Below are 24889 nucleotides of genomic sequence, written 5' to 3' on the forward strand. Positions count from 1 at the left end.
GTAAAAACAGTTCATATTGACTGTATGCTTATGTGGTATTTACAAGTGATACATGTTTTATGGATCTTATTCTCACAATCGTGCTATGAAGTAGGTGCTAATATTACCTTATGACTGAGACTTAAATAACCCTCCTAAGTCCAAGATTACACAGCTATTAAGTGGTGGAGCTGGGATTTAAAGGCACATATGCCTGTTTCACCATGATGGAAGTTAGACAGCCTCCCCCAACACATTATTTCTATACAAGCAGGACACTCCCATGCAGGGCAGGGAGTGGTACTACCTAGCAGGATGCCTGGCGGCTGAGGATGAGAGAGCTGGTTCTTGCCCAAAGCATCCAGGTACAGTATTGGAGTAGATCTTGAAGCAGACATTGCCAAGGAGATAAGTGATGAACCAAGTTTCTCTTTGCTTGCTTTAAAGGACTAGAAAACTGGTGGGCTAGTTCTAACTTACAGATTTATGGCAGAAATACCAAGAATTCCTTCAGAGAAGATCCTAGAGAAGGAAACTGGTTGACTGTCCAGTATGGACTTGGAAAACACAACCCCGCCATGGCAGCCTGTGTGAAGAGCAAAATGTCTTCACTGCATTGTACCTTGAACTGCTGCTCAGCTGCACTATGTGCCTGTTTTTCTGGTTTGTTTGGAACTTAAAACTTTACTGAAAGCTATGACTGATGGAAACTCTAGATTCTTGCTTTTAAGTCAATTCATAACATCTTCCAGACTTCACTAGTACTGCACATTCTTGTCACTATTTAAAAAGCTGTGAGTTCCAGAACCAGAATAACAAAAATCTCCTGGTAAACATTCTGCTCATGGTGCTAGCCCTCATACTACTATTTTTCTAAGCTTCACGTTGTGCCCTAAGAATGAGCAGCATTTCATTTTCTTTTAACTGATATTTGGGAGAACAGGGCTCACTTTCTTCACATTAATCATGTCTCACCCCCTAAATCCTACTCCAAAACTTAGAGAAAAATACAAATTTGTTCACTTAAAGCTCACCTAATCTAGGTGTACTTTTCTCTTCATACGTTAGCATAGTAAGTCAACGTCTGGCCCTTGCTGCAGAAGCCACATGAAATAACCGTTAACCTTCTAAGAAAACCTAAACAAGAGAAAAACTCTTATGCAATGAAAGAAAAACAAAGCACTGTCAGAAGACAGTAGAATAGGCTGGGCGTGGTGACTCATGCCTGTAATCCTAGCATTTTGGGAGGCTGATTCGGGTGGATCACCTGATGTCAGGAGTTCGAGACAAGCCTGGCCAACATGGTGAAATCCCCATCTCTATTAAAAATACAAAAATTAGCCAGCCGTGGTGGCATGCACCTATAATCCCAGCTACTCAGGAGGCTGAGGCAGGAGAATCGCTTGAACCCGGGAGGCGGAGGTTGTAGTGAGCCCATATCGCGCCACTGCACTCCAGCCTGGGCAACAGAGAGAGACTCCATCTCAAAAAAAAAAAAAAGAGACAGTAGAATCGGCTCAGATGAGTAAGCAGCACAAGGATAGAGAAGAGTTTTTGTTACAAATACTTACAAAAAGACAGAGCTCAAAAAGCAGCATTGCACATCCACTTCCTTGACAAAATTTGCATTCCAGAGTTCTAACTTTTCTCCTGAAAGATCTGTATGGATTTTTGTTAACAGACTCATTCTCTCATTTATTCCCACTACTAGATTTTGAACCTTGCTTTCAAGACTTTCTTTTCTCTGTTTTCATTAAATAGAGACCTGCCCAACAATTACTATAGAACATCATTTTGTCACAAGCTTGGGTCCCCTTTTTGAAAGCAGCTATCACACCTTCTACTCAAACACAGAACTCACTCCAACTTTTGGGACTTTTTGTCTGTACTAGAATAAAGTTCTTCACTGAAATTTACTTAAGGTCACAAATTCTGCAAATTGGTCCCATTAAATAATGACGTCAAGGCCACAGTTCTTCAAACTGCAGATGAAATACATTCACAGTTCAGTACAGTACAGTTTACACTCATCTGTAAGTCTGAGATTAGGAAATTATTAACTGGTTTCCAACTAGTTTCAATACTAGATTGAAGTTTAAATAGTTTTACTGTGTGGACTTTAATTTTTATTAAAAAATAGTAAACAGCAATTCTTTTCCTGACTTTCTAAGCAAATACAGAGAAAGTAGGAACAAGAGACAATAGAAAAAACAAGTACAGTTAACAGATTTGTGCCTTTTACATGCCATTTACAAAAAGAGAAGGGATTTCAGCATGTGCTTTGAAAATGCCTAGGAGCTAGTTTCTAAAACTGCACCATTACTTGCTATATATTTTTTCTACATAAGGCATCCAATTCCTACAAACAAATACAAGTACTACCACTATAAAAAACTGGAGTGTTCTCCTGTTACATGACAAAGGGCCAGCTTTATACCCTTATCAAAGTCACGGAGTGTGGTCTGGAGGGCTGGTAGAATCACGCTAAAACATGAATCTCTGCACTCACATGCTTGCTTGTCCACTAAAATTGTTCTATAAACAATTTTAGGTTAGTGCAGAAGTACATTCATTTTTAAAAATCTACTTACATTTGATATTTTTCAAACATCATTTCAGTATGTAGCACAAATCGTTGACACACAGAATAACTCTTCCCAATAAAATAAACACTACTAGAATCTCCAAGAGATAACTCTGGGGCTGGTTTAGAAACCCAGTTAATTTTCCTTAGTAGAAAGTTATTTTCTACTAGCTGTTGGGCTTACTACATGGTGGTTTATGCACAAGCTATTCTGTAAATCTCAATGTCCTGTACCAAACGTTCCTGATTACGAACTCAATCACTTTTTTTTTTTTTTCTTGCTCTGTTGCCCAGGCTGGAGTGCAGTAGTGCAATCTTGGCTCACTGCAACCTCCCAGGTTCAAGCGATTTTTGGGCCTCAGCCTCACCAGTAGCTGGGATTGCAGATGCCTGCCACCACACCCAGCTAATTTTTGTATTTTTAGTAGAGATGGGGTTTCACCATGTTGGCCAGGCTGGTCTAGAACTCCTGACCCCAAGTGATCCACCTGCTTCGGTCTCCCAAAGTGTTGAGATTACAGGAGTGAGCCATGGTTCCCAGCCTAATCACTGTTTCTTAAGTTAACATTCAATAAGAATTCCATCGCTAACGTGGGTACAATTTTTGTTTACTTGTTTTCTTAAACTACAGAAGTTACTGGCATTGAGTCTGGCTGACATGGCATTTCCTGGGAGCTAACTAAAGGATGCTCTTCCATAGTCAGTTTGTGAATGGGCAACCTCACAATCCTTCTATCTATTATTCAACATTAAATAAGTTGTAAACACGCCTGGATAATTGGACTTATTAATTATGCAATGAAAACCAGAAACGCATGGTTAAAAAGCCTTAGAGAAAAAAATCATTTTCTTTATATCTCCCTACACTTTCAGAAGCCAAGAAATGAGTTGCAGTTGTCTGAGTTATTTAGTTAACGGAGCTATATTGAATCAAAAGCAAATATTCAGTTTTGAGGACTCTATTAAATTTCATAGCACTAGGCTCAAGTGACTGCTTTCCCCTCCTCCTTGCTGATAGTCACCACCGTGAACAAAGCTTCTATCTGTAGAATCTTCTGTCACTCAGTTGTGCTGGCATAGTAATAATAGGAACATCCTTTTCTTTTGATGCATCTTTTCATCTTAAGAAGAACACAGTCAAAGAGTCTTAATGGTTTCAACAGTATTACAAGTGACTTAGGGAAACATACTCAAAGACCGTTAATGGGTTAGACAGTATTATAAGTGATTTAAGTCATCCCTTACATGTGGTATCTTTAGTTACCTTTTGAAGAGGCTATAATCTTACATTTCTTTAAGAAGCCACTTAAAGACTGGTTTTCTCCTAAGTCACACTTCTTTGGCAAGAAACTGAATTCATTAAGTGGCTCCCCAAAATAAGATTCCCACCTCCTATCGTAGGGAACGATATCACAGCATTCGTTTCATAAAACTTTCAAGTTCCTGTATTATGCTTATAGAATCAAGGCTCTTAGAACACAGAAGCCTTCTAATATTTGAAAACCTCAGGGGTACATGTGAGTGTGTGCCTGTGTGTATGTGCAGAGTATTTCCAAACTACTGCAAAGAGATACCCCATTTGCTAAGTTTCTAAGAACAGTTCAGTTCTCTTAAAAAAAAGGCAGTCCCAGAGGCTGCATGCTTTGTTTGGCTCTCTCCCAGATAGTTCTTAGCATTAGATGGCTTTGGTTTTTCAGAAAAAGGTTCATGGAAAGGTTTTAAGTGTATAAATTTAATTGTTTTCTTCCTAAAGACAGAACTGAATTCAATTTCCAAATCGATCTTCATGATGGCAAAAAATACCCCCAGAAACAGAAAGACAAGAATGAGGAAACTGTGGCTATTTTGGTCAGCTTCAGTTTCTTCATCTCCGTAGATTATCCTGTCTCCAGTCTCCTGAAGCCTTCCTTGAGTGACCTCACACAGAGCTCTCTAGCTGTCTCATCCATTTCTTACAAAGAATATCCAGTATACCAGATGCAGCAAGGCCACCAGGGCTTGTATTTGCTCCCTGATCCTTTCTTCCTGCTGTTCTCAAAGAATCCAGTTTTAGACCAGGATAGAGCATTGCTTCAGGTAGCCTGCTTCTTTTATACTGGATAATCTTCATCATCATCATCCTCTTGCTCATATGCTTTTCTAAAGTAAAGTAAAACCTATTCACAGGCCCATGTTCTGCCAGGGCTGTAAGCCTTATGAGCCAGGATAGTGCCCAGAGCCTTGTGGAAGCTGCTTCCTATCCTGGGCTATCTGCAGCCCAAGACTTGGGAGTTGTGGTTACTTCAACTGCCATAAGGCATCCTCCTCAAAGTGCAGAGTAGACCCTCTTGCCTCTAAAGCTCTTTGACATCACATTCACAAATTCACAAAGGAAAGTTGCTCCTGACACAGAGGCAAGGCTTTGGAGTAACAAGAAACCTAGAGACAGAAGCTACTCTGTAATAGTTCAACTCACCACTGAAAATTGTGTACCAAAGAAGAGATGCCCATCTCCCTAGCCACACCGGCCATTAGCATGGTGCATATAGAAGATGCCCTAGTAAATAACTGAGGGTGCCAAGGCAGAAGAGCAGACTAGCCATGTGTATGTAGCACTCAGTTCTCTACCAACAACCATTTCTTTAACCTTGCCCGGCCACTGCAAGTTGGGTCCTCTGTTGCTGCAAGCATTCAGCATGACACACAGCATCACTCCCAGGGCCCCAAACATGACAGTGGTCAGCTTCCTATGGGAATGGCTTCCCTCTATTCTCCCACCACCACTGCCACCTTGGCACATACTCAGCTTGTGTCACTGCTGAAAGAAAGGCAGGAATGAGTGGCCAATGACTAGGGGAATGAGGAGCCAAGGCTAAGGAACCATAGTGAGGGAGGCAGAATAGGCAAGGCGAAGGGCACAGTAACCAGCTGCAGCAAACAAAAGTCATTCAACTTAAGGAGTTCAATTGTGTGCAGGAATCTAGGCAGAGCTAGGGCTCTAGAACCAGATGGCATTGTGGTAAGAGCACATCTGAGTATCAGACAAGAGAAGAGGGCTATGGATCAGACTCTGGCAGGCTCAATGTAGCCAGTAGTTGTATGAATGGTTTACAGCTGAGACAAAGAATATGTAACAGAATAACCAAGACAAGAGAAAAACAATTTATTAGGAGCACACCTCCAAATTAAGGAACCAGGAGCTCTGCTGAAGTTGTAGGGGCCGGGCAATGGAAGAAGAGTTACCAGCACCAAGACAGATCTAGATAACAGGGTTCAGGCCTAGGCTTTTATAAGATTTCTGTTGATGCAGAAGCTACTGACACAAGGCCAGGTGTAAACAAGTAACTGGGAGCACCAGGTTAGTGTACAGAGTGGGTAGGTGAGATAAAGCACTAGCCTCCAGCAGGTAATCTTGTTAAGTGAATAGAGAGATATATTGAATGAGGCCAACAAGAGTGTTACTAGGAGTATCTTGAGCCCAAAATGGCAGAGCCAAACTTTGACACTGGAAACGGCCACAAACAATACGGTGCCACAAACAATGCGATGCTCAATACGGTTCAGCCCTATTCCCAAATAAGGTCCCCCTGTAAAGAGACCATGTCTGAAATATGGAGACAGCATGCCAATGTGGCAATGTAGGTTTGGAATCAGACAAAAATCAATTCTGTCTCTTACTAGCTGTGACTCTGGCAGATTACTTAACTTCTGTGAGCCTCAATTTCCTTATCTGCAAAATTAGGTTGCCAATAACTTTTATAATAATAGATTTTGCATTAAGGTTTTGTAATAACTCAATTAGTGAGCATATTAAATAGAATACCTGGCCGAAGGCTCAGTGCTCAATAAATGATAGCTATTATTATTCTTTTTTTTTCTGAGACGGAGTCTCGCTCTGTCACCCAGGCTGGAATGCAGTGGCCGGATCTGATAGCTATTATTATTCTTACAAATAGTCATAGTAGTATACATAATACCATTATTGCACACGGAAACACTCCTTTTTACGTATATTGTCTATAATAACAACAACATTATGAATAGTAGCATGGGCAACCCCAGACTTAACAAGCTAATCTGTTTCTGAAAGTCTGAAAGTCAAACCACAGGTTAAAGGCTGCTCACAACGAAATTTGCAACTTTACTCTGAATCTGGTGTTATGCCAGTAAGTTGCATTCTATGCCACACAAATAAAACCATCACATCCTTTATCTCCCTCCCTCCCTCCCTCCTTGCCTTCCCTCATGTATTGCCAGCACTGACAGCAACATCCTGGCAATCACTTGGAAGGGAGTTGGCACTGGTATAGGTCACATTTCCATCTCCATTAGGAAGTGGTAAGTACAAGTTTAGGTACTTACTACAAGGAGAGGAGGTGAATGTGAGGGGAGTAAAAAAAATTTTTTTTAGAGACGGGGTATTGGTATGTTGCCCAGGCTGGAGCGCAGTGGCTATTCTCAGGCACAGTCATAGCTCACTGCATCCTTAAACTCCTGGGCTCAAGTGATCTTTCTAACTCAGCCTCCTGGGTAGCTGGGACTACAGGTATGCATCACCATGCCTGGCTCAAGAGTAAACATTTTTTAAGTCAGATATGGTAATCTACAAGTTGTATCTTCTCATTTGAGAGTCATCTACATTTGTACAGTGCTTCCTAATTCTTATACATAACTATCATATTCGACTTCAAAATAACTGTAAAGGAAGCAGGATAAATATGATGTCTGGCTCATGGAAAATAAAATTTATGAAGCTCAGAGAGGTTCCGGTGACTTACTCCAGGTCACACACTGTGAAATGGTGGAATCAGGCTATAACCTGGATCTCTAGATTTGTAATTTGGTGCTTGTCCACCATAATTGGTCTATGCATGACCTGTGGGGTTAGAGCAGCAGGTACCTTTATTTTTAAAAATCTATTTATATTTGATATTTTTCTCACTTGAAAGAAGCTCTGATTTCTTAGAAATGTAGCCTGCTTCTGAAACTGCCTCATTTTGTTAATTTTATAAGTACAAAACGTAATTATATTTATGGAAAAAATAATCTCCTTAAATTTGATTATCACTTCAATTGATTTTAATGTGTTCAGTATTTTAACGTTACCTTGAACATATTAAATTGAAAATAGTATGTGCATTGTATTATGTTGGAAAATATTTCCTTTAGGGACTAGTAAATTATTTACTGCCCTCAGAGATAAATTATTCACTATAAAAATGCTTTTATGAGTAAAATCATATGATGCTTATTGTGACAGTTTAAGTTTCGAAGAGGCCTCATATTTAAATTTTTTTAAGTGGCACGTTTGTTTCTTACAAGTTAACAAAATTATTCAGCTATCTATAAAATAAATGTACTGTTTTATTCAAGGCCCATGTACTTTGACATATATTATGTCAAAATGAGTCAGCTACAGCTACAGTGGATAATACGTTATTTTTTAGCCAAGCTGACTTTCTAGCTCAGCAGGAAGTTCAGCCAATTTTAAGGTCTTTAAAGTGTTGTAATCTGGTTATTTGGCAATACTATTAGGATACCCAATATCAATTTTCCTAGGGAGAAGTCAACACCTAAGCCAATACTTGTACCAGTAGCTATCTTTTCATATTGTTCAATACCTTACACACACACACACACTTTAATTCCTTTCTCTGAGGAAATCATCTCATATATTTTGTCCCTAAACACAATTTTAGCACAGATTTCTTTTTTAAAGTATAAAATCCCTCACTGAAATAAATTCCATTTGTTAACTAGGAATGACACTTTGTTCACTGCAAAAACAAACTTAGAGAAGCAATCATCAAGATAAACACAAGGAAGGAAACTAACTAATTGGTTCCAGTCAAAGAAACAAAAGCTTTCCATCTTATTCTTTGGCTGTTTTACTTTAAACACAATTACTTACCAAGTGGCAAAAATGCAAGACGGTTTCCAGCCATGGAGAGCTCATTGAGGCTGGGCAGCTGGCAGAGATGGCGCGGCACATACCATAGACGATTTCGGTCCACAGTGAGGTACTGCAGAGAAAGGCACATGTGAAGCCTCTCGGGTAAAGTTAGCAAACGATTGGTAGAAATGTCTAGTGTCTGCAGCTCCTTCAAATCGCCAACCTCTACAACCAAAATCAAAATTAGGATAAATTGCATCCTTATGAACTGAAATAAACAAAATGAATCAATATTATAACAGTTTAACCAAATGAAATCAGTAGCTGCAACTATTTCCATAAACATGAATGCTGAAGTACAAGAGTTTTGGTGAAAATGCAAATAATCCAACCTAGGTGGATGTCTTTAAATTACCCTGCCAGAATTTCTTAAATTGAGAAAAGGGCTGGCTGGCATGGAGAAAAAAAGAGACACAAGGTGGTGAATCTGAACCAGAAGTCTGTCACTATGGCTTCTGCATCTTGATGAGTCAAGTTTGTTGCCAGGGTGAGAAAAGAACAATTACAGTCACTTCAAGGAACCTGGTTTTTGCTACTTGTGTGATTTTACCATCCATCTAAGAAGAAACTAGGAGATTTATGAATAATAGCAATGAAGTAAGTGCAACTTGTTCATATGAGCTAAATAGATTTCTGGAGTAGAAATTAGAATGTCTTTTGGAAATGTTCATCATGGTAAAGATTATAACAATAAAATGAGATACAGTTTAACTAGCATTTTTAGATATTGTTTAGGCATGTGGCACCTTTTAAAAAACCCAAAGTATACATACCCTATAAAGATTTACTTTAATTCCCAAATCAAATACTTCCATTTACTCCATAATTTCCTCATCATTGATGCCTACAGTTGTCATCTGTTCCATGGTGAGTACAATTAGGTCCTTTTCATACATCAAATCACTTAAGACTTGAGGGAAGATTAGGAAGTTCCTTAAAAGGAACTTAGTCCCTCAGGGAAAAATCACTATTTTAGGGGAAGGACATTTACTCTTTTCCAGGACAGCACATTATACTGAAGACCTACAGTCAGCACTGTGCAGGACAAGTCTACTTTCACATCATGGAGACTTAGATGTCGAAGACCACTCTTCCCCTTCTTTCATCCTGTCCCTATTCCTGAGCCATTCCTCCTAGGTTAAGATTTCCCAGGCTCTACCACTTGACAGTACCCCTCTGTGCACATTCCAGTTTGTACAACAGTTGGATTAGTATTAGCTATGTCTTCTCTAGTGGATAACAGTCTTCTGCCATCTTGGATGCTCAACTGAACAGAGTAGCTTTTCTCATTGCTACAGACCAGGTGGTGGTAAACTATGGCTCACAGGTCAAATCTAGCCCGTGGCCTGCTCTTGTCCTGTCTGCAAGCTGAAACTGGTTTTTTTTTTTACATTTTTAAAGGATGGTAAACAACAATAAAAACAAAGAACACGTGACAGAGACCATATGTGGCTTGCAACACCTAAAAATATTTACTATCTGGCCATTTACAGAAAAGGTTTGCTGATCTTTGCTACAGACCTTTTGTTAGAGAATTTAAAATAATTATTTTACTTTATAAAAGTAATACAAGTCCAAAATACCCTAACTCGTAGTTATTTTTCTAATATTTACAAATTTGTGCTGGGAAGTTCATACATTACTGCTCAATTTCCTCAATACTGAACAAAATATACACCTGCAGCGGAGCAGGCAGGTAGGATTCAGTATACAGCCTGTGACTTTGAAAGGGAGTTTCTACTTGAACTTAACTAGTGCACAGGAGAGTCAATTTCATGCTTGGCTCCCTGGCACAGTATTCCACCTTGCTAAGCCTGTCTATCTCTTTCACAAAACAAAAATGCTTCTGATTTTGGGTGTGTGGGGATAAAACATGAGGAAGAATCATCATGTTTTATAAGTCATAAGAAGAAATACAAAGAAAAAGAGAAAATAACCAAATTTAAAAATAAAAAAATGACTATGTGGGAGAGAAGAGCAACCAATCCCAGACTTAACATGGGCAGTGTCAAGACAAGAATGAGACAAGGCCTCTGCCATTGAGAAGCACATCACACACAACCAACAAGGTGCAAGAGGAGCTCAGAGAAGGTTATGTGAAGGCTTGGAGAAACTCTTCCAAAATTTACTGGAGATGGGAATTTGAATAAGGCACAAAGAAAACATGTAAAGGATTCCCAGCAGGGCATGGGGGCGGGGTTAAAACCATGAGGAAAGGCATGCAAGTGAAAAACTAAATACAGCTTGCACAATGGGCTCTTTGGGGACCAACAAATGACAAAGACCAATGGGAGAAGAGCAGAAAATAAATTCAATACAGAGAGACAGAGTTTGGTGGAGACAGGAATGATAATAAATATTGGGTAGAGGATCCTGGACTTACTATTGTGAGAATATGACATCTCCTGAAGAATCTTAAAGGATGAAGGGATGTTTTTTGGAAAGGTTAGACAGGCAAATATGCAGAAAGCAATGATATGGAAGGAGATACTAGGCTGACAAAACGAGTAGGCATTTGACTAGAACAGATGCAGTGCGATAGAATTTGAAGACAAATTCCAGAGGTACTTTAACGAAAGCATGAGGTAGGCTTGATTTAATATGAAAAATAATAAAATAGGAAAAAGTCAAAGACAGTTACAAGCTTCTAGACTATTACACTTTAAGTGTGCTGATGCCAACTCTAAGAATTTATTTTTATAGAAAAACAATAAAAATGTCAATCAAAAAATTAAAAAATTTAAAAATTTAAAAAAATTAAAAAATAAAAAAATTTTAAAAAAGAAAAAAAAAGAAAAACAATAAAAATGTCATCAATACCTCTGAATTGCATTATTTACAAACCATCTACTTAAAGGTATTTGAAAAAAATCCATCAAAATGTACATGGAAGCAAGTAAAATAAATGATTTTGAACATATTTCAAAAATAATTAAATGTGCAAAAAAGTGTTTTTACATGGCTGCAAAAATTACTAAGGCCTGCACTTTTTTTTCATTATTGTAAAATGGGGCAACAAGGTGTGATTATGAATTTAAATTTTCATGAGAAATATTAAAAGACTTAAACTTGATAAAGACCAAGTAGGATAAATACAAAGAGACCCACACCTATACACATCATAATCAAACTATAAAAGACAAAGATACATAAAAAATCTTGAAAGCATCAATAGAAAAATGACTCATCATGTTCAGAGACAACAAGAAGATAATTAAAAATATACAGTTAAAAAAAGTTGGCACAGTAATTGAAATTGCACACTAAAAATATTTATCTAACATTAAAAAAGGTAATAAAAGGAGAGGTACAGGGAAAAAATACAAGATATGTAGATTACACATGGCAAAATGGGTGATGTATTAATAAACGTAATCATATCAACAATTACATTAAATGTGAACAGACTAAATAACCCAGTCAAATGGGAAGGCTGTCAACTGCATAAAAAACAATATGCTATCCATAAGAAATACACTTTAGATTCAAAGGCACAAATAGGTTGAAAAGTAAAAGGATGGAAAAAAATACATAACATGCAAAAAGTAACATAAGAGAGAGCAGCTATATTCATATCAGAAAAAAAAGACAAGAAATACTACAAGAGGCAAAGAGGAATATTTCATAATACTAAAATGGATAATACTTTAGAAAAATAAGTCAACTATAAATACATAGACATCTAACGAGAGTCCAACATTATATAAAGTAAAAAACTGACAAAACTGGAAGGACAAGCAGACATTTCAACATGATAGATGGAGATTTTAATACATTACTCTCAATAAAAATAAAACAACTAAACAGAAAACCACCAAGAATATAGAAAACTTAAAACTACACAATCAGCCAAATGGGCCTGGGCCATAATTCTAACAGACACACTCCTGAGAACCATAATGCCAAATGTTGAAATCCTGAAAGATCCAAAATCCCGAGTGTAAAATCTTGAATGAAAATCACAATCCTGAAAGATCAAAAACCCAAAAGTATAATTCTGGAAAGAAATAATTTTTAAAAATTCCTTTTTAAAAAAAGACATGTATTTATTTTATAAAGAGGGTTTATTTTAGAAACATAAAAACCTAACAATACTTGATAGGTCACTTTACACAATAAAATAGGCAATAAAAACATATATTTTTGCAAGTATAAACACTCAGATATATTAATCATAGGTGCATGGGTATAATAGCTACAAGCAGAAAAACCATAATCATAAGGAAATATGTCAAAAAGCAAAATGCATAAATGCATACCACTATGCTTGGCAACTGTGTGCCGCCAGCTTTATAACTGCAGTCAGATGCATGAAATACCGTGTTGAACAACCTAAGTCTTCTGAAGAGATCAGTGAAAAACTATGATGGGTCAACCACTGAATACGCAGTTATCCATATCCAAAGAGCCAAGATTTCAAGAAATGTTATCTTTCACATATGCAGATGTACAAAATGGACATCTCTTCATTTACTGAGGAAGTTTCAACCTTCTTCATACATGCACAGTGCTTATACCCAAAGTTAACATTGTAATGATGCACTTTCGTGGACTCAAATTTATAAAAATGCAAATTAGAACTCTCGAAATGTTTACACAATTTATACCTCCAGTGTTGGAAATTATGCGAAGATGAAATGCTCAGCATAACAAACTGGCACTATGTGTGAAGGGGCAGAAGTTGTACACCACTGAAAAATTTGGCAGGGGAGATTTCTTGTATTTTTTTGTCTGCATTTTCACTTCTAATATCTTCAAAACACTCTCTCCACTTGTATTTGGAGGGTGGTTGTGGTCTACAAATTTTTGAAGTGTATGCTGTCTATTTGAAAGTCTGGTTATTGCTTGACCATTACAATTAAGTGATTTTCTGTATTCATAGCACCAATTATATTTTAAAAATTATCTTTTACCATTAAGTAGCTGCATACACTTAATTTATCACAGCATTTTTGCAAAGGAACAATTTCACTGATCCCTTCCATTGTGTTAGAAGGAATATGGTAAGAAGGAATGATACTTGGCTTCCCCAATACCAAATCTGTATTAGAGGTTTTCAAAGAGACAGAACCAATAAGATACGTATACAGATATATGAGAAAGGATTTATTAGGGGAATCAGCTCATGTATGAGAAGTCCCATGACAGACTGTCTGCAAGCTGGAACCCTGGGGTATCTACAGTGTGGCTCAGTCCCAGTCTGACGGCCTCAGAACTAAGGATGCCAATGATGCAACTCTCAGTCTGAGATCAAAAGCCTCAGGACCCCGGGGGCTGCTGGTATAAACTCTGGAGTCTAAAGGATGGCAAGCCTGGAATTTTAATGTCTAAGGCAGCAGGAGAAAAGGCTGTCCCTTCTCTGAGACAGAGACCAATTCGCCCTCAGTATTTGTTCCCTCTGGGCCCCTGGCGTACTAGATAGTGCCCACCAGTAAAGAGGGCAGACTTTCCCTACCTAGTCCACTCAGACTCATGTGCTAGTCTCCTCTGGAAACCACCTCACAGACACACCCAAAATAATGTTTTACCAAGTTTCTAGGTATTTCTTAATTCAGTCAAGTAGACACCTAAAATTAAGTCCACAAGTCCACTCCTTGTCAACCTGGCACTCATATGCGTCTCCTTAAATCATACCTAATTTCCAAATAAAGACAATAACAAGGTAATAGTTCCACCTAACATGATGCAACTATCCTGGTACAAACAAAATGTACTAAAACTCCTTCCCTAGAATTAGGCTTTCAGGATTTCAACATTCAGGATTTTGATCTTTCACAATTGTGACTTTCAGAATTTTATATGTTAGGAGTTCTGATCTTTAGGAAATTTGATCTTTCAACATTTGGGGTTCTCACATTCAGGACTGTATCTTTCAGGATTACGATCAGCACTGCAACCAAACTGACCTAATTTGACATCTAAGAACACTACAGCAAAATACACACATTCTTTTCAAGTGGACTTGGCATATTCTCCAGGACAGACCACATGCTAGACTATTAAGTCTCACATTTAAAAGAATTCAAATCATACAAAGTATGTTCTCTGATCAAAAGGTAACTAAATTAGAAATCAACAACAGAAAGAAATTTGGGAAATCTCCATACTTGGAAATTAAACAACACACTTCTAAATAACCCATAATAATAAAATAAATCAGAAGGAAACTTTGAAAATATTTTTGCCAAATAGAAACAACCAACACAAGACATCAAAATTCACAGAATGTAGCCAAGGAAATGACTAGGGAGAGATTTAAAGCTTCAAATGTCTGTATTGGAAAAGAAAGTTCTCAAAATCCATTTCCTAAGCTTCCACCTTTAGAAAGCAGAAAAAGAAGTAAAAACTAAATCAAAATAAGTAGAAAATAATAAAAATTATAGTAGATATCAATGAAATAGAAATTTAAAAAGCAACAGAAAAAAATGTCAATGAAAACAAAAGTTAGTTCTTTAAAAAGATAACAAAATTGACAAACCTTTAGCTAGACTAACCAAAGCAAATAAATACATACACAGAAAAAGAAAACTGACTTGAATTACCAAAACTGGGAACAAAAGATGAAATATCACTATTAACTTTACAGAAATTAAAAAGATTAAAAGGACATACTATAATATGAACAAATTTATTTCAACCAATTAGCAATTTAGATAAACATACTTCTAAAAAGATACAAATTACCAAATTCAAGAAGTAATTAAAAATCTAAATAGATATATCACAAGTTAAAAAATTGAATTAGTACCCTGGCACAGTGGCTCACGCCTGTAATCCCAGCATTTTGGGAGGTTGAGGCAGGTGGATCACTTGAGGTGAGGAGATTGAGACCAGCCTGGCCAACATGGTGAAAACTCATCTCTACTAAAAATACAAAAACTAGCTGCGTGTGGTGGTACACACCTGTAATCCCAGCTACTTGGGAGGCTAAGGCAGGAGAATCGCTTCAACCTGGGGGGCAGAGGTTGCCATGAGCTGAGATCGCGCTGCTGCACTCCAGCCTAGGTGACAGAGCAAGACTCTGTCTCAAAAAAACAAAAAACAAACAAACAAAAAACTGAATTCGTAATTTTAAATCTTTAAATCCTCCCATAAGCAAGACCAGGTCCAGATGGTCCTTGTCAACCTGCTTTTCTGTTCTATCAACTATTTCAATTCTATTATATATTTAAGGAAGAAATAATATCAATTGTTCACAAACTGTCTCAGAAAATAGGATGAAAAACTTCCCAATTCATTCTATGAACATTACCCTGATACTAAAACCATACAAAAACATCATAAGAAATCTACAGACCAATATCTTTCATGAAAATAAGTGCAAAAATCCTTAACAAAATATGAGCAAATGAAAGCTAGCAACACTGAAAATGATTATTTATCATGAACAAATGGGTGTGAGATGTTTCTGAGTGTACATTTTTTTTAAAAAAGGTGAGAAAGAGAATCCAGAAAAGCAATAAAAAAAAACCCAGCAGGCATCATGAACCAGAAGTTGTGAGAAATTACTGGATGACAGAAAATAACAGAAATTAAGTTAAATACAGAAATACCACAGAAAAGTCAGCAGCATCAACAAAGTGGTCAAAGCCTCTGTTAGCCACCATCCACCCAAGCTAACTCAGTAGCCTGGTTCTTTCCACAAAGTTGAATAGTAACTTAGCTGTATATTTGGCTTTTTGCTTTGCCCCAGGACATGACCTTTTAAAGGGCAGGGACTGTCTTGCCCATCTTTGCAGTAACATGCCTTAGCTCTGTGCCTGGAACACAGGAGGCACCATTATCATTTTGCTGAAAGAATAAACTAGAATGTGATTAGCATACTGTAAAATGGCATCTGGACCTTAAAGGGGGTCTGAAGTTAATTTTCCAGTTAAGAAAGTATACCTTTTAAAACCTTTCAATCATTTTTTTAAATTTATTTTTTAAAAAGCAAAGAACATACCCTTATTTTATTGATATTTTATGAACTGGGTAATGACCAAATCTGGGAACACCACTGTAACTTATATCCTCTACAGAATAGAGAGAAATAGGTAGGTGAGGTCCCCATAAGAGGCCACACTCCAACATCCATACCGAGTCTGTTCGTGTCTCCACCTCCACTGTTGACACTGAGCTCAGCCTATTACCATCTCTTGCCTGAACTCATCCAACAAGCCTCCCCATTGGTCTTCTTGCTTCTATTCTCACTCCCTCCAATCTATTTTCTACACAGAAGCCAAAGTGATATTAAAATATGCGTCAGATCATGGTCCTTCCCTGCCCCAAACTCTGCCCTGGCTTTCTGCTGCACATCAATAAAATCTCTAACATCATCTTACTAGTAACATGGTCTCCAGATCAGCCCTGGCCCACCTCTCTCCCCTACAAGTGGGTCTGATGCTAGAAATGTAAGGTTGGTTCAATACCTGAAAAATCAATGTAATATATATGTTCACGGAATAAGAATAAAGCATTTCACAAAATCTAAAATCCACTCATGATAACTACTCTCAACAAACTAGGAACAAAAGGCAACTCCTTCAACCAATAAGAGGCATCTACAAAACACCTCGAGCTGAGAACACTAGGTTAACGGTGTCAGGCTGAGTGCTTTCTCCCTTAAATCCCCCTTGTGCCTACAAGGCAAGGAGGCTGAGTGTTTCCATTGCTATCCAACAATATACTGGAGATTCTAGCAAAGGCCGGAAGGCAAAAACTGAACAAACAAAAAGCACCAAGAATGGAAGAGAAGAAGTAAAACTTTATTTATTTACAGATAAAATGATCCTTAGTAGAAAATACAAATTAAGGGATCCACAAAAACTATTAGAACTAATAAACAAGTTTTAAAGAGTTGCTAGATATAAGATCAATATTAGAAAATCAATTGTATTTCTATATACCAGGAAAAAAACAATTTCAAAATTAAATTAAGAAAATAATTCCACTCACAATAGCACCAAGAAAAATTATATACTTGGTAATAAACTGAACAAAAGTAATACAAAACTTATATGCTGCAAACTGCAAAATACTGCTAAGAGAAATTAAAGAAGATTTAAATAAACAGAAAGATATTTCATGTTTATAGGTTTGAAGACAACACTGGTGAGATGGCATGCTCCCCAAACTGATCTGTAGATTCAACACAATCCCTATCAAAATCCCAGGAGGCTTTTTTTGGTAGAAATTGACAGGCTGATTTTAAATATTTATTGCTGTGTCATGCTGAAATTAATGTTGTATTACTGACATAGAGTTACAATGCATTCTTTTTGGAATCCTGGAAGAATCCTACTCCTTTCCCACCACTCCCAATCCTTTCTACCCCTTCCCTGGGAGCAAACATAAGTCTCTACACCTTATTTCCGTAGTGTCTCTAACTTTACAGTTGTTTGCATTGTTTACTTTTGTGCTAAATATACAATACCTTGAAACTTTTCAGCTACTTATAGAGTATCCTGAAAATGATTTTATTATTGCCATATAGTAATTACTTAGATTAGGCACAAAAATAACATTATGGTGTCAATTTCAAAAGAAAAACCCAGTAAGTTCCCTTTAAATCATAGTTCTGTGCTGATGCACAATGACCTAACCTAAAATTTAAATGGGAATGGGAAGGAAGCCACCCATTCCACACCAAGCTAGTGACCACAGAGAGTCAATAACAGGCTTGCTATTTTTAAGCACTTGCTTTTTCCAGTACCACTAAAAATAGCTCTAAGTTGAGCTCCAGAGCACACTGGGCTGAGAACATACAGAAATTCCTCTTTATCCACGGTTTAGCTTTCTGAAGTTTCAGTTACCCGCAGTCAACTGCAGTCTGAAAATATTAAATGGAAAATTCCAAAACTTAACCATTCATAAGTTTTAAATTTCATGCCATTTTGAGTAGCGTGATGAAATCTCATGATGTGAATCATCCCTTAGTCCAGTGTATCCACACTGTCTACCCTCCTCGCCCATTAGTCACTTAGTCATTTAGGTTATCAGATCAAGAAAACGTAGTGTATATAAGATTCAGTGCTATTTGAGGTTTTAGGCACCCATTGGGGGTCTTGGAACATACTCCCACAGATAAAAGGGGACTACTGTACAAATAAATAAAAGACAACATTTCAATGCCAAATTTCATTTGGTGTACAGTAAGTCTTCCTTTTCATATCCATTTTCTTTCTCTTGACTGAGCTGTGAAATGTACATACTCTGGTATGTACAAATAGGTTCAAACCATAATCCTGTTACTTATTGGCTATGCAACTTTGGGTTATTAACTCAACTATTTAGATCATCAAATCGCTGTTAAAGAAAAAAGAGTAACACCTAACTCAGGAGGTTAATAGTGATTAAAATATCCCATATAATTCAATAATACATAACAGAAAAGTTAGTGTTTATAATTTCAGTTCATCATACTACAAAATATTCTAAATGTAAACAATATAAATACGTCTGTAATTGATATAGTTTTTTATTATGAAAATAACTGCAAACACAAATATGTTTGTTAACTCTAACATAGAGAAAAGTGCTCTTTACTGGGAAATAGATGACCTTCAGAAACTGGGAAGCACTACCTTCCATAGACAAATAAAAAAATTAAAAGCAATTCAGATTCACGTGAAATATTAGTCCATTTTTAACGCTAAGAACAGCATTCAGGATGTCCCACACCCTTAAGTTAACTGCAATTATCAAACAATGCAACCTCTTAGACATTCCTTGTGACAATTGGGATTGAATCCTAGATATAGTCTAAAATCATTTTTTTAAATGATTATCTTCCTAAGAAGGAGTTCAACCCGATTCTCTGGTATGAGGATTAAAATCCTTTCACACTGAATTATCATATTTATGTTTTTAAATCCAGACTGGTCACTGCAAATAAGCAGCCTATCTAGAAAGGACCTGGTCTCTACACGTGAACTGAATCATGCTCACAGACCAGGAAGCCAAAATCAAATTGTGGTAAATTATGCTTAATAATACAAACAAACTTTGATACTTCCATTCTGAGATGTTTCTGAGTGTACATTTTTTTAAGAGGTGGGAAAGAGAATCTGCGAAAGCAGTAAAAAAAATACTGGCAGGCATCATGAACCAGAAATTATGAGAAATTACTGGATGATAGAAAAGAACAGAAATTAAGTTAAATACAGAAATACCACAGAAAAGTCAGCAGCATCAACAAAGTGGTCAAAGCCTCTGTTAGCCACCATCCACCCAAGCTAACTCAGTAGCCTGGTTCTTTCCACAAAGTTGAATAGTAACTTAGCTGTATATTTGGCTTTTTGCTTTGCCCCAGGACATGACCTTTTAAAGGGCAGGGACTGTCTTGCCCATCTTTGCAGTAACATGCCTTAGCTCTGTGCCTGGAACACAGGAGGCACCATTATCATTTTGCTGAAAGAATAAACTAGAATGTGATTAACATACTGTAAAATGGCATCTGGACCTTAAAGGGGGTCTGAAGTTAATTTTCCAAGTAAGAAAAGTATACCTTTTAAAACCTTTTAATCGTTTTTTATTATTATTTTTTAAAAAGCATTTTATTATTTTATTATTTTTTAAAAAGCATATTATTTTAATTTAAAAATATTATTATATTTTTAAAAACACACCCTTATTTTATTGATATTTTATGAACTTGGTAATGACCAAATCTGGGAACACCACTGTAACTTATATCCTCTACGGAATAGAGAGAAATTGTGGAGAAAGGTAGGTGAGGGCCCCATAAGAGGCCACACTCCAACATCCATACCGAGTCTGTTCGTGTCTCCACCTCCACTGTTGACACTGAGCTCAGCCTATTACCATCTCTTGCCTGAACTCATCCAACAAGCCTCCCCATTGGTCTTCTTGCTTCTATTCTCACTCCCTCCAATCTATTTTCTACACAGAAGCCAAAGTGATATTAAAATATATGTCAGATCATGGTCCTTCCCTGCCCCAAACTCTGCCCTGGCTTTCTGCTGCACATCAATAAAATCTCTAACACCATCTTACCAGTAACATGGTCTCCAGATCAGCCCTGGCCCACCTCTCTCCCCTACCTCACTACAATCTAATTACCTTGTCCTTCCTTCTGTCTGGCCCAATGAAGTGTCAAGTTATTTCTTCCCTTGGAGTCTTTGAATCTGTTATTCCTCGGTCAGGAATGCTCTTTCCCAACTCTCCAAACTGTAGACTCTTTCTTGTCTTTCAGAATGTTACTATCACATTTTCACAAAGGCCTTCCCTGACTTTAAGCAGATTTCTTATTTCTCAATTGTAGCATCCTATTTATTCCCTCCCTGCATTTACTTATTTAATTACTTATTCATTCATTTACATGTCAAACCACAGTGTGTACCTCCCACTCATAAGAACAGGGGCTTTGACTTTGTTTGCTGCTATATTCCCCATATTCCTAGCACCTAGCAGAGTCTAGCACATGGTAGGTGCACAGTAAATATTTTTTGACTTAATTAATGTATTCCTTAAACTGCCTCACTTGTTCAGTGGCCACAGACCAGACTTGCAGCTGCACACAAACCTCACACTTACGATTCAGATTTGTTGCTTAGCAAAATTACAACAGTTGTGGACTTTTGAGGAAACTCACAAATCCTTGGAGGAAAAAAAGTGAAATCCAAGACGGCTAGAGGTTTGTTGCACATTTAACATAATTTAAGTTTTCCTTAATGTCTTATAATTATCTCTGTGAATGCAAGTGATGGGAGTATTCTATAAGACATTACTGACAGAAGACCAGCTGCCCACAAGCTAAATAGCCCCAGTCTGTTATGCATTTTCAAATTTGCATGTGTGATCTGCTAAATAGCTGACACAGTTTTACAGAAATAAATGTAATGTGCATAACTTAGAGTTGACTATAAAATAATGTAACTAAATTTTCAGCAGGCATGTCAGAAGTCATGTAAGCAAATAAATATTGCCCTTCAAGATCATAAGCCAGCAAAACCAATCCAATGATATGTGCTCATTCCCATTTTTGAAATTTCTGGTTTGAAATTCCCTTAAGATCTTGATACAGAATTTTTTCATGGATTCTAGGGATCAAATCTACCCCCAAAATGATAAAGATATGATACCATCAATTATATTGAGAAGAACATGCCTCAAACTCTGAAGGCAGTCCAAAAGAAAACTTTTTTTTCATGTTTAAACAAGATTGGCATCCTCTGAATAACATACTCAATGACAGCTCAGAGGCATTCTTATAACAATGATGTTCTTTTGTTTTTGGAACTATTTAGAAACTCGATTAGATCTTATTTAAACTTAAAAACCATGAAGTCTTGTTGGAATAAATATATCTTCAAGATTAACTAATTTGAAGGAATTAACAATGATCTGATTTTATAAATTTGGAATGTGGGTATATTTGTTTAACTATTACATCATTTTCACATTTGGGAAGGTACAACCAGATCCACCCAGTTTGGCAAAACCAAATCTATGCCTTACCTGGTCTATTTGATGGGCCAGAAATAGTTTGATTTTGGTTCACATCATGATCCAGTAAGTCTGAAGGAGTGACTGCTTGTAGGGCTCAAACAGCACCAGCATATTTCTCCATGCTCTTACTACACTCCATTATAGCTGCATGCTTACTAGCATGTGTTCCCTCCTATAATTCCAAGTGCATAACATGTTTCAAAGGCACCAGGAGTTAATCAGGTGTTGGGAAACTTGCTTTGGAACCTATCCAGCAATTATTTTGGCTCTAAAGAGTGATGGTCCACAAATTTAAACATGAACTCATGTTTATTTTTTTATAACCCTTAGTAATACATTACTTAGGATCTGCCAGTATAGGACACAACTGTCCATATTATAAGAGGCTTGCTATATATTCATAACTTTTGAAAATGTGGCAGGTTATATTTAGTAACAAATGACCATAACTTAAAGTTAACAATACCAGAAAGCACACCAAGAAAATTTATTAATCATGCATTTGTCTAATATAAACAATATACAAGAACTTAAAGTTAAAAAAATTAAATCAGCAATTAAGAAGACCTCTTAACAGAGTATCTATTATATTTATAAAAGATAATTAAATATTATTTGGGAGCTTTAAAATAAAATACTCCCGGCTGGGCACAGTGGCTCACACCTGTAATCCCCGCACTTTGGGAGGCTGAGGCGGTTGGAATCCCTGAGGTCAGGAGTTGGAGACCAGCCTGGCCAACATGGTGAAACCTTGTCTCTACTAAAAAGTACAAAAAAAATTAGCTGGGAATAGTGGCAGGCACCTGTAGTCCCAGCTACTTGGGAGGCTGAGGCAGAGAATAGCTTGAACCCAGGAGGCAGAGGTTGCAATGAGCCGAGATCGCACCACTGCGCTCCAACCTGGTTCTGTCTCAAATAAAATAAAAAATAAATAAAATAAAATAAAATGTCCCCAAACATACGACATCTGACAAACATAAGAAAAATGAATTTGATTTAAATATTTATGTCCAGGTGTCAAGCTTGCCAATTAATTCCCAGTAAAATTTTTTAAATGTTAAAAACAGTACTTAAAAAGAAATCACACTGTTTTGACATTTTACCTCATGCTTTGTGTGTGACTAAATTATGCACTAGAATTTCATTCAGTATTCTTCCAAATAAGTTATTTCCCAGGTGTTCACTGGGTATCTAACCAATTAGTCATTAAAGTATTCTTGCTAAATGACAATTATAATATAACTAACTGCTAGAGAGAAATAGCATTTATCTCTTTTTCAGATACATTGTCTTTGATTTTTAAAAGCATTTATTCTAAAAGTTAGCATCTTTGTTATCGCTTTGTGTCTGTACATGGATTTCTATTTGGAAAAATCCTTTATCTTCTTCATTCTTCAAGATTCATGGAGATCACATACGCAGATTTTCATTTTATGTTTTATTTTAGCGATGGTCAATTTTACAGACTTCTTCTAGGTAGGCTTTTTTCTCTTTACTGAGTTAGCACAATGGGGTTTTTAGGCTTTGACCTGAATGAGGCCACTAGGTGTCTATTGTTGGTATAAAACTATTATAATCATTGCCTCAAGAAATATCACAGCATCACAGTCCAGAATAAAAATTTATTTTTTAACTTTACTACTTGGCACAGAATAAGTAAAAGTAATCTCTATTTTACTTGCTGGAAAGAATGATATAATAATGATGACTGCTTTCATCTCACTTTCTAAATTCAAAACAGGAAGAAATTTTAAAGGAAAACATTTTAGTGTATATATATTGCAGATTACCAAATTGATTCATTCCAGTTTATTTCTTTGAAATTCCCATAAAAGAATTACCATGAAAAATAGAAAGCAGCTGACGACCTCCCCTGATAGAACACTTGGAAACCACTGGAAAAACACATGCACAACACATAAATTATCTAGTTTAAAAAAAAACCTCTCTATTAATTAAAAGAACTACATGTTAAATTCAATATATAATTCTGATTTCTAAACCTTAATATATAGCCTTTGTAAGAAACAGTAAGAAACTCACATCACAATTTACATGAAAAACACTGCGTTAGAGATTTCTGAATATGCACGTATTGGTTATTAATCTTAATACAAAAGCAAAGTCTCTAAATTTACTGCCTGCTCTTGTTTAGAGTTCTCAGATAACCACCTACAGAGTGAAAAAAAAGACTCAAAAATTATTAATATCAAGCATAGAAATGAAATGTGGCACAGAAAGATGTTATCTTTCCATTTCAAAATTTCCTATGCTGTTTAAACTTTTACTTCTATTGCGATGAACTACTTCTACAATAAAAATTAATTATTTAATGATGCCTCCTCACACACTTTGGGATTCCTTAGAACAAGAAATACAACAATTCTAAGCACCTGCTACATTTTTATTTATTAGTTGCATTTACTTTAGCTAAGCATTATCACACTGAAATCTGTGATTAAAATTCTAAAAATTTGGGTTTCCTAATGATATTCTGGTTCACTGCAACAGAACACAAAAATTTCATAAATGTGTATATATAATGCTTTTATGTAAATCTATATTGCTGAGGGTCTCACAAGTTCTGTCATTATAAAATTCTTTTAAATCTCAAATTTCATACAGTTTCTGTCAGTTACAAGTATAGAAAATTGTATGATGCTTCCAATGAGAACACATAAAAACATATTTCTTCAGATGTCTATTTATTCTCAATCTTTGCAAAAATACTACAAAGAGAACGACTGCTTTGCTGCAAGGCAGTCAGTACACACCAGAATTCAAAATCTTTTATTGTGTTCTATAAATCTTTTGTTGTGCACTGCATTAACAAAGCTTTTAAATGCTCCTCAATAATAACAAGTAACAACACAGTGGAAAAAAACAATAAAACCTGTATGTTTATAGAGAACAGCAAACACTTCAATGTTGCAGAGATGACA

At 36.5% G+C, this 24889-nt stretch overlaps 1 protein-coding gene across 2 annotated transcripts in view; it reads right to left on the reverse strand.

Moving 5' to 3' along the window:
• Positions 1–24889, reverse strand: part of LRRC28 (leucine rich repeat containing 28) — a 126467-nt gene that overhangs the window by 38787 nt on the left and 62791 nt on the right. For both annotated transcript variants that reach the window (XM_007990544.3, XM_037987642.2), the window contains one exon: positions 8454–8660. In XM_007990544.3, coding sequence (XP_007988735.1) covers positions 8454–8660 — 207 coding nt within the window. The remainder of the gene's footprint in view (positions 1–8453; positions 8661–24889) is intronic.

The sequence above is a fragment of the Chlorocebus sabaeus genome, chromosome 29, assembly GCF_047675955.1.
Source record: "Chlorocebus sabaeus isolate Y175 chromosome 29, mChlSab1.0.hap1, whole genome shotgun sequence".
NCBI lineage: Eukaryota > Metazoa > Chordata > Mammalia > Primates > Cercopithecidae > Chlorocebus > Chlorocebus sabaeus.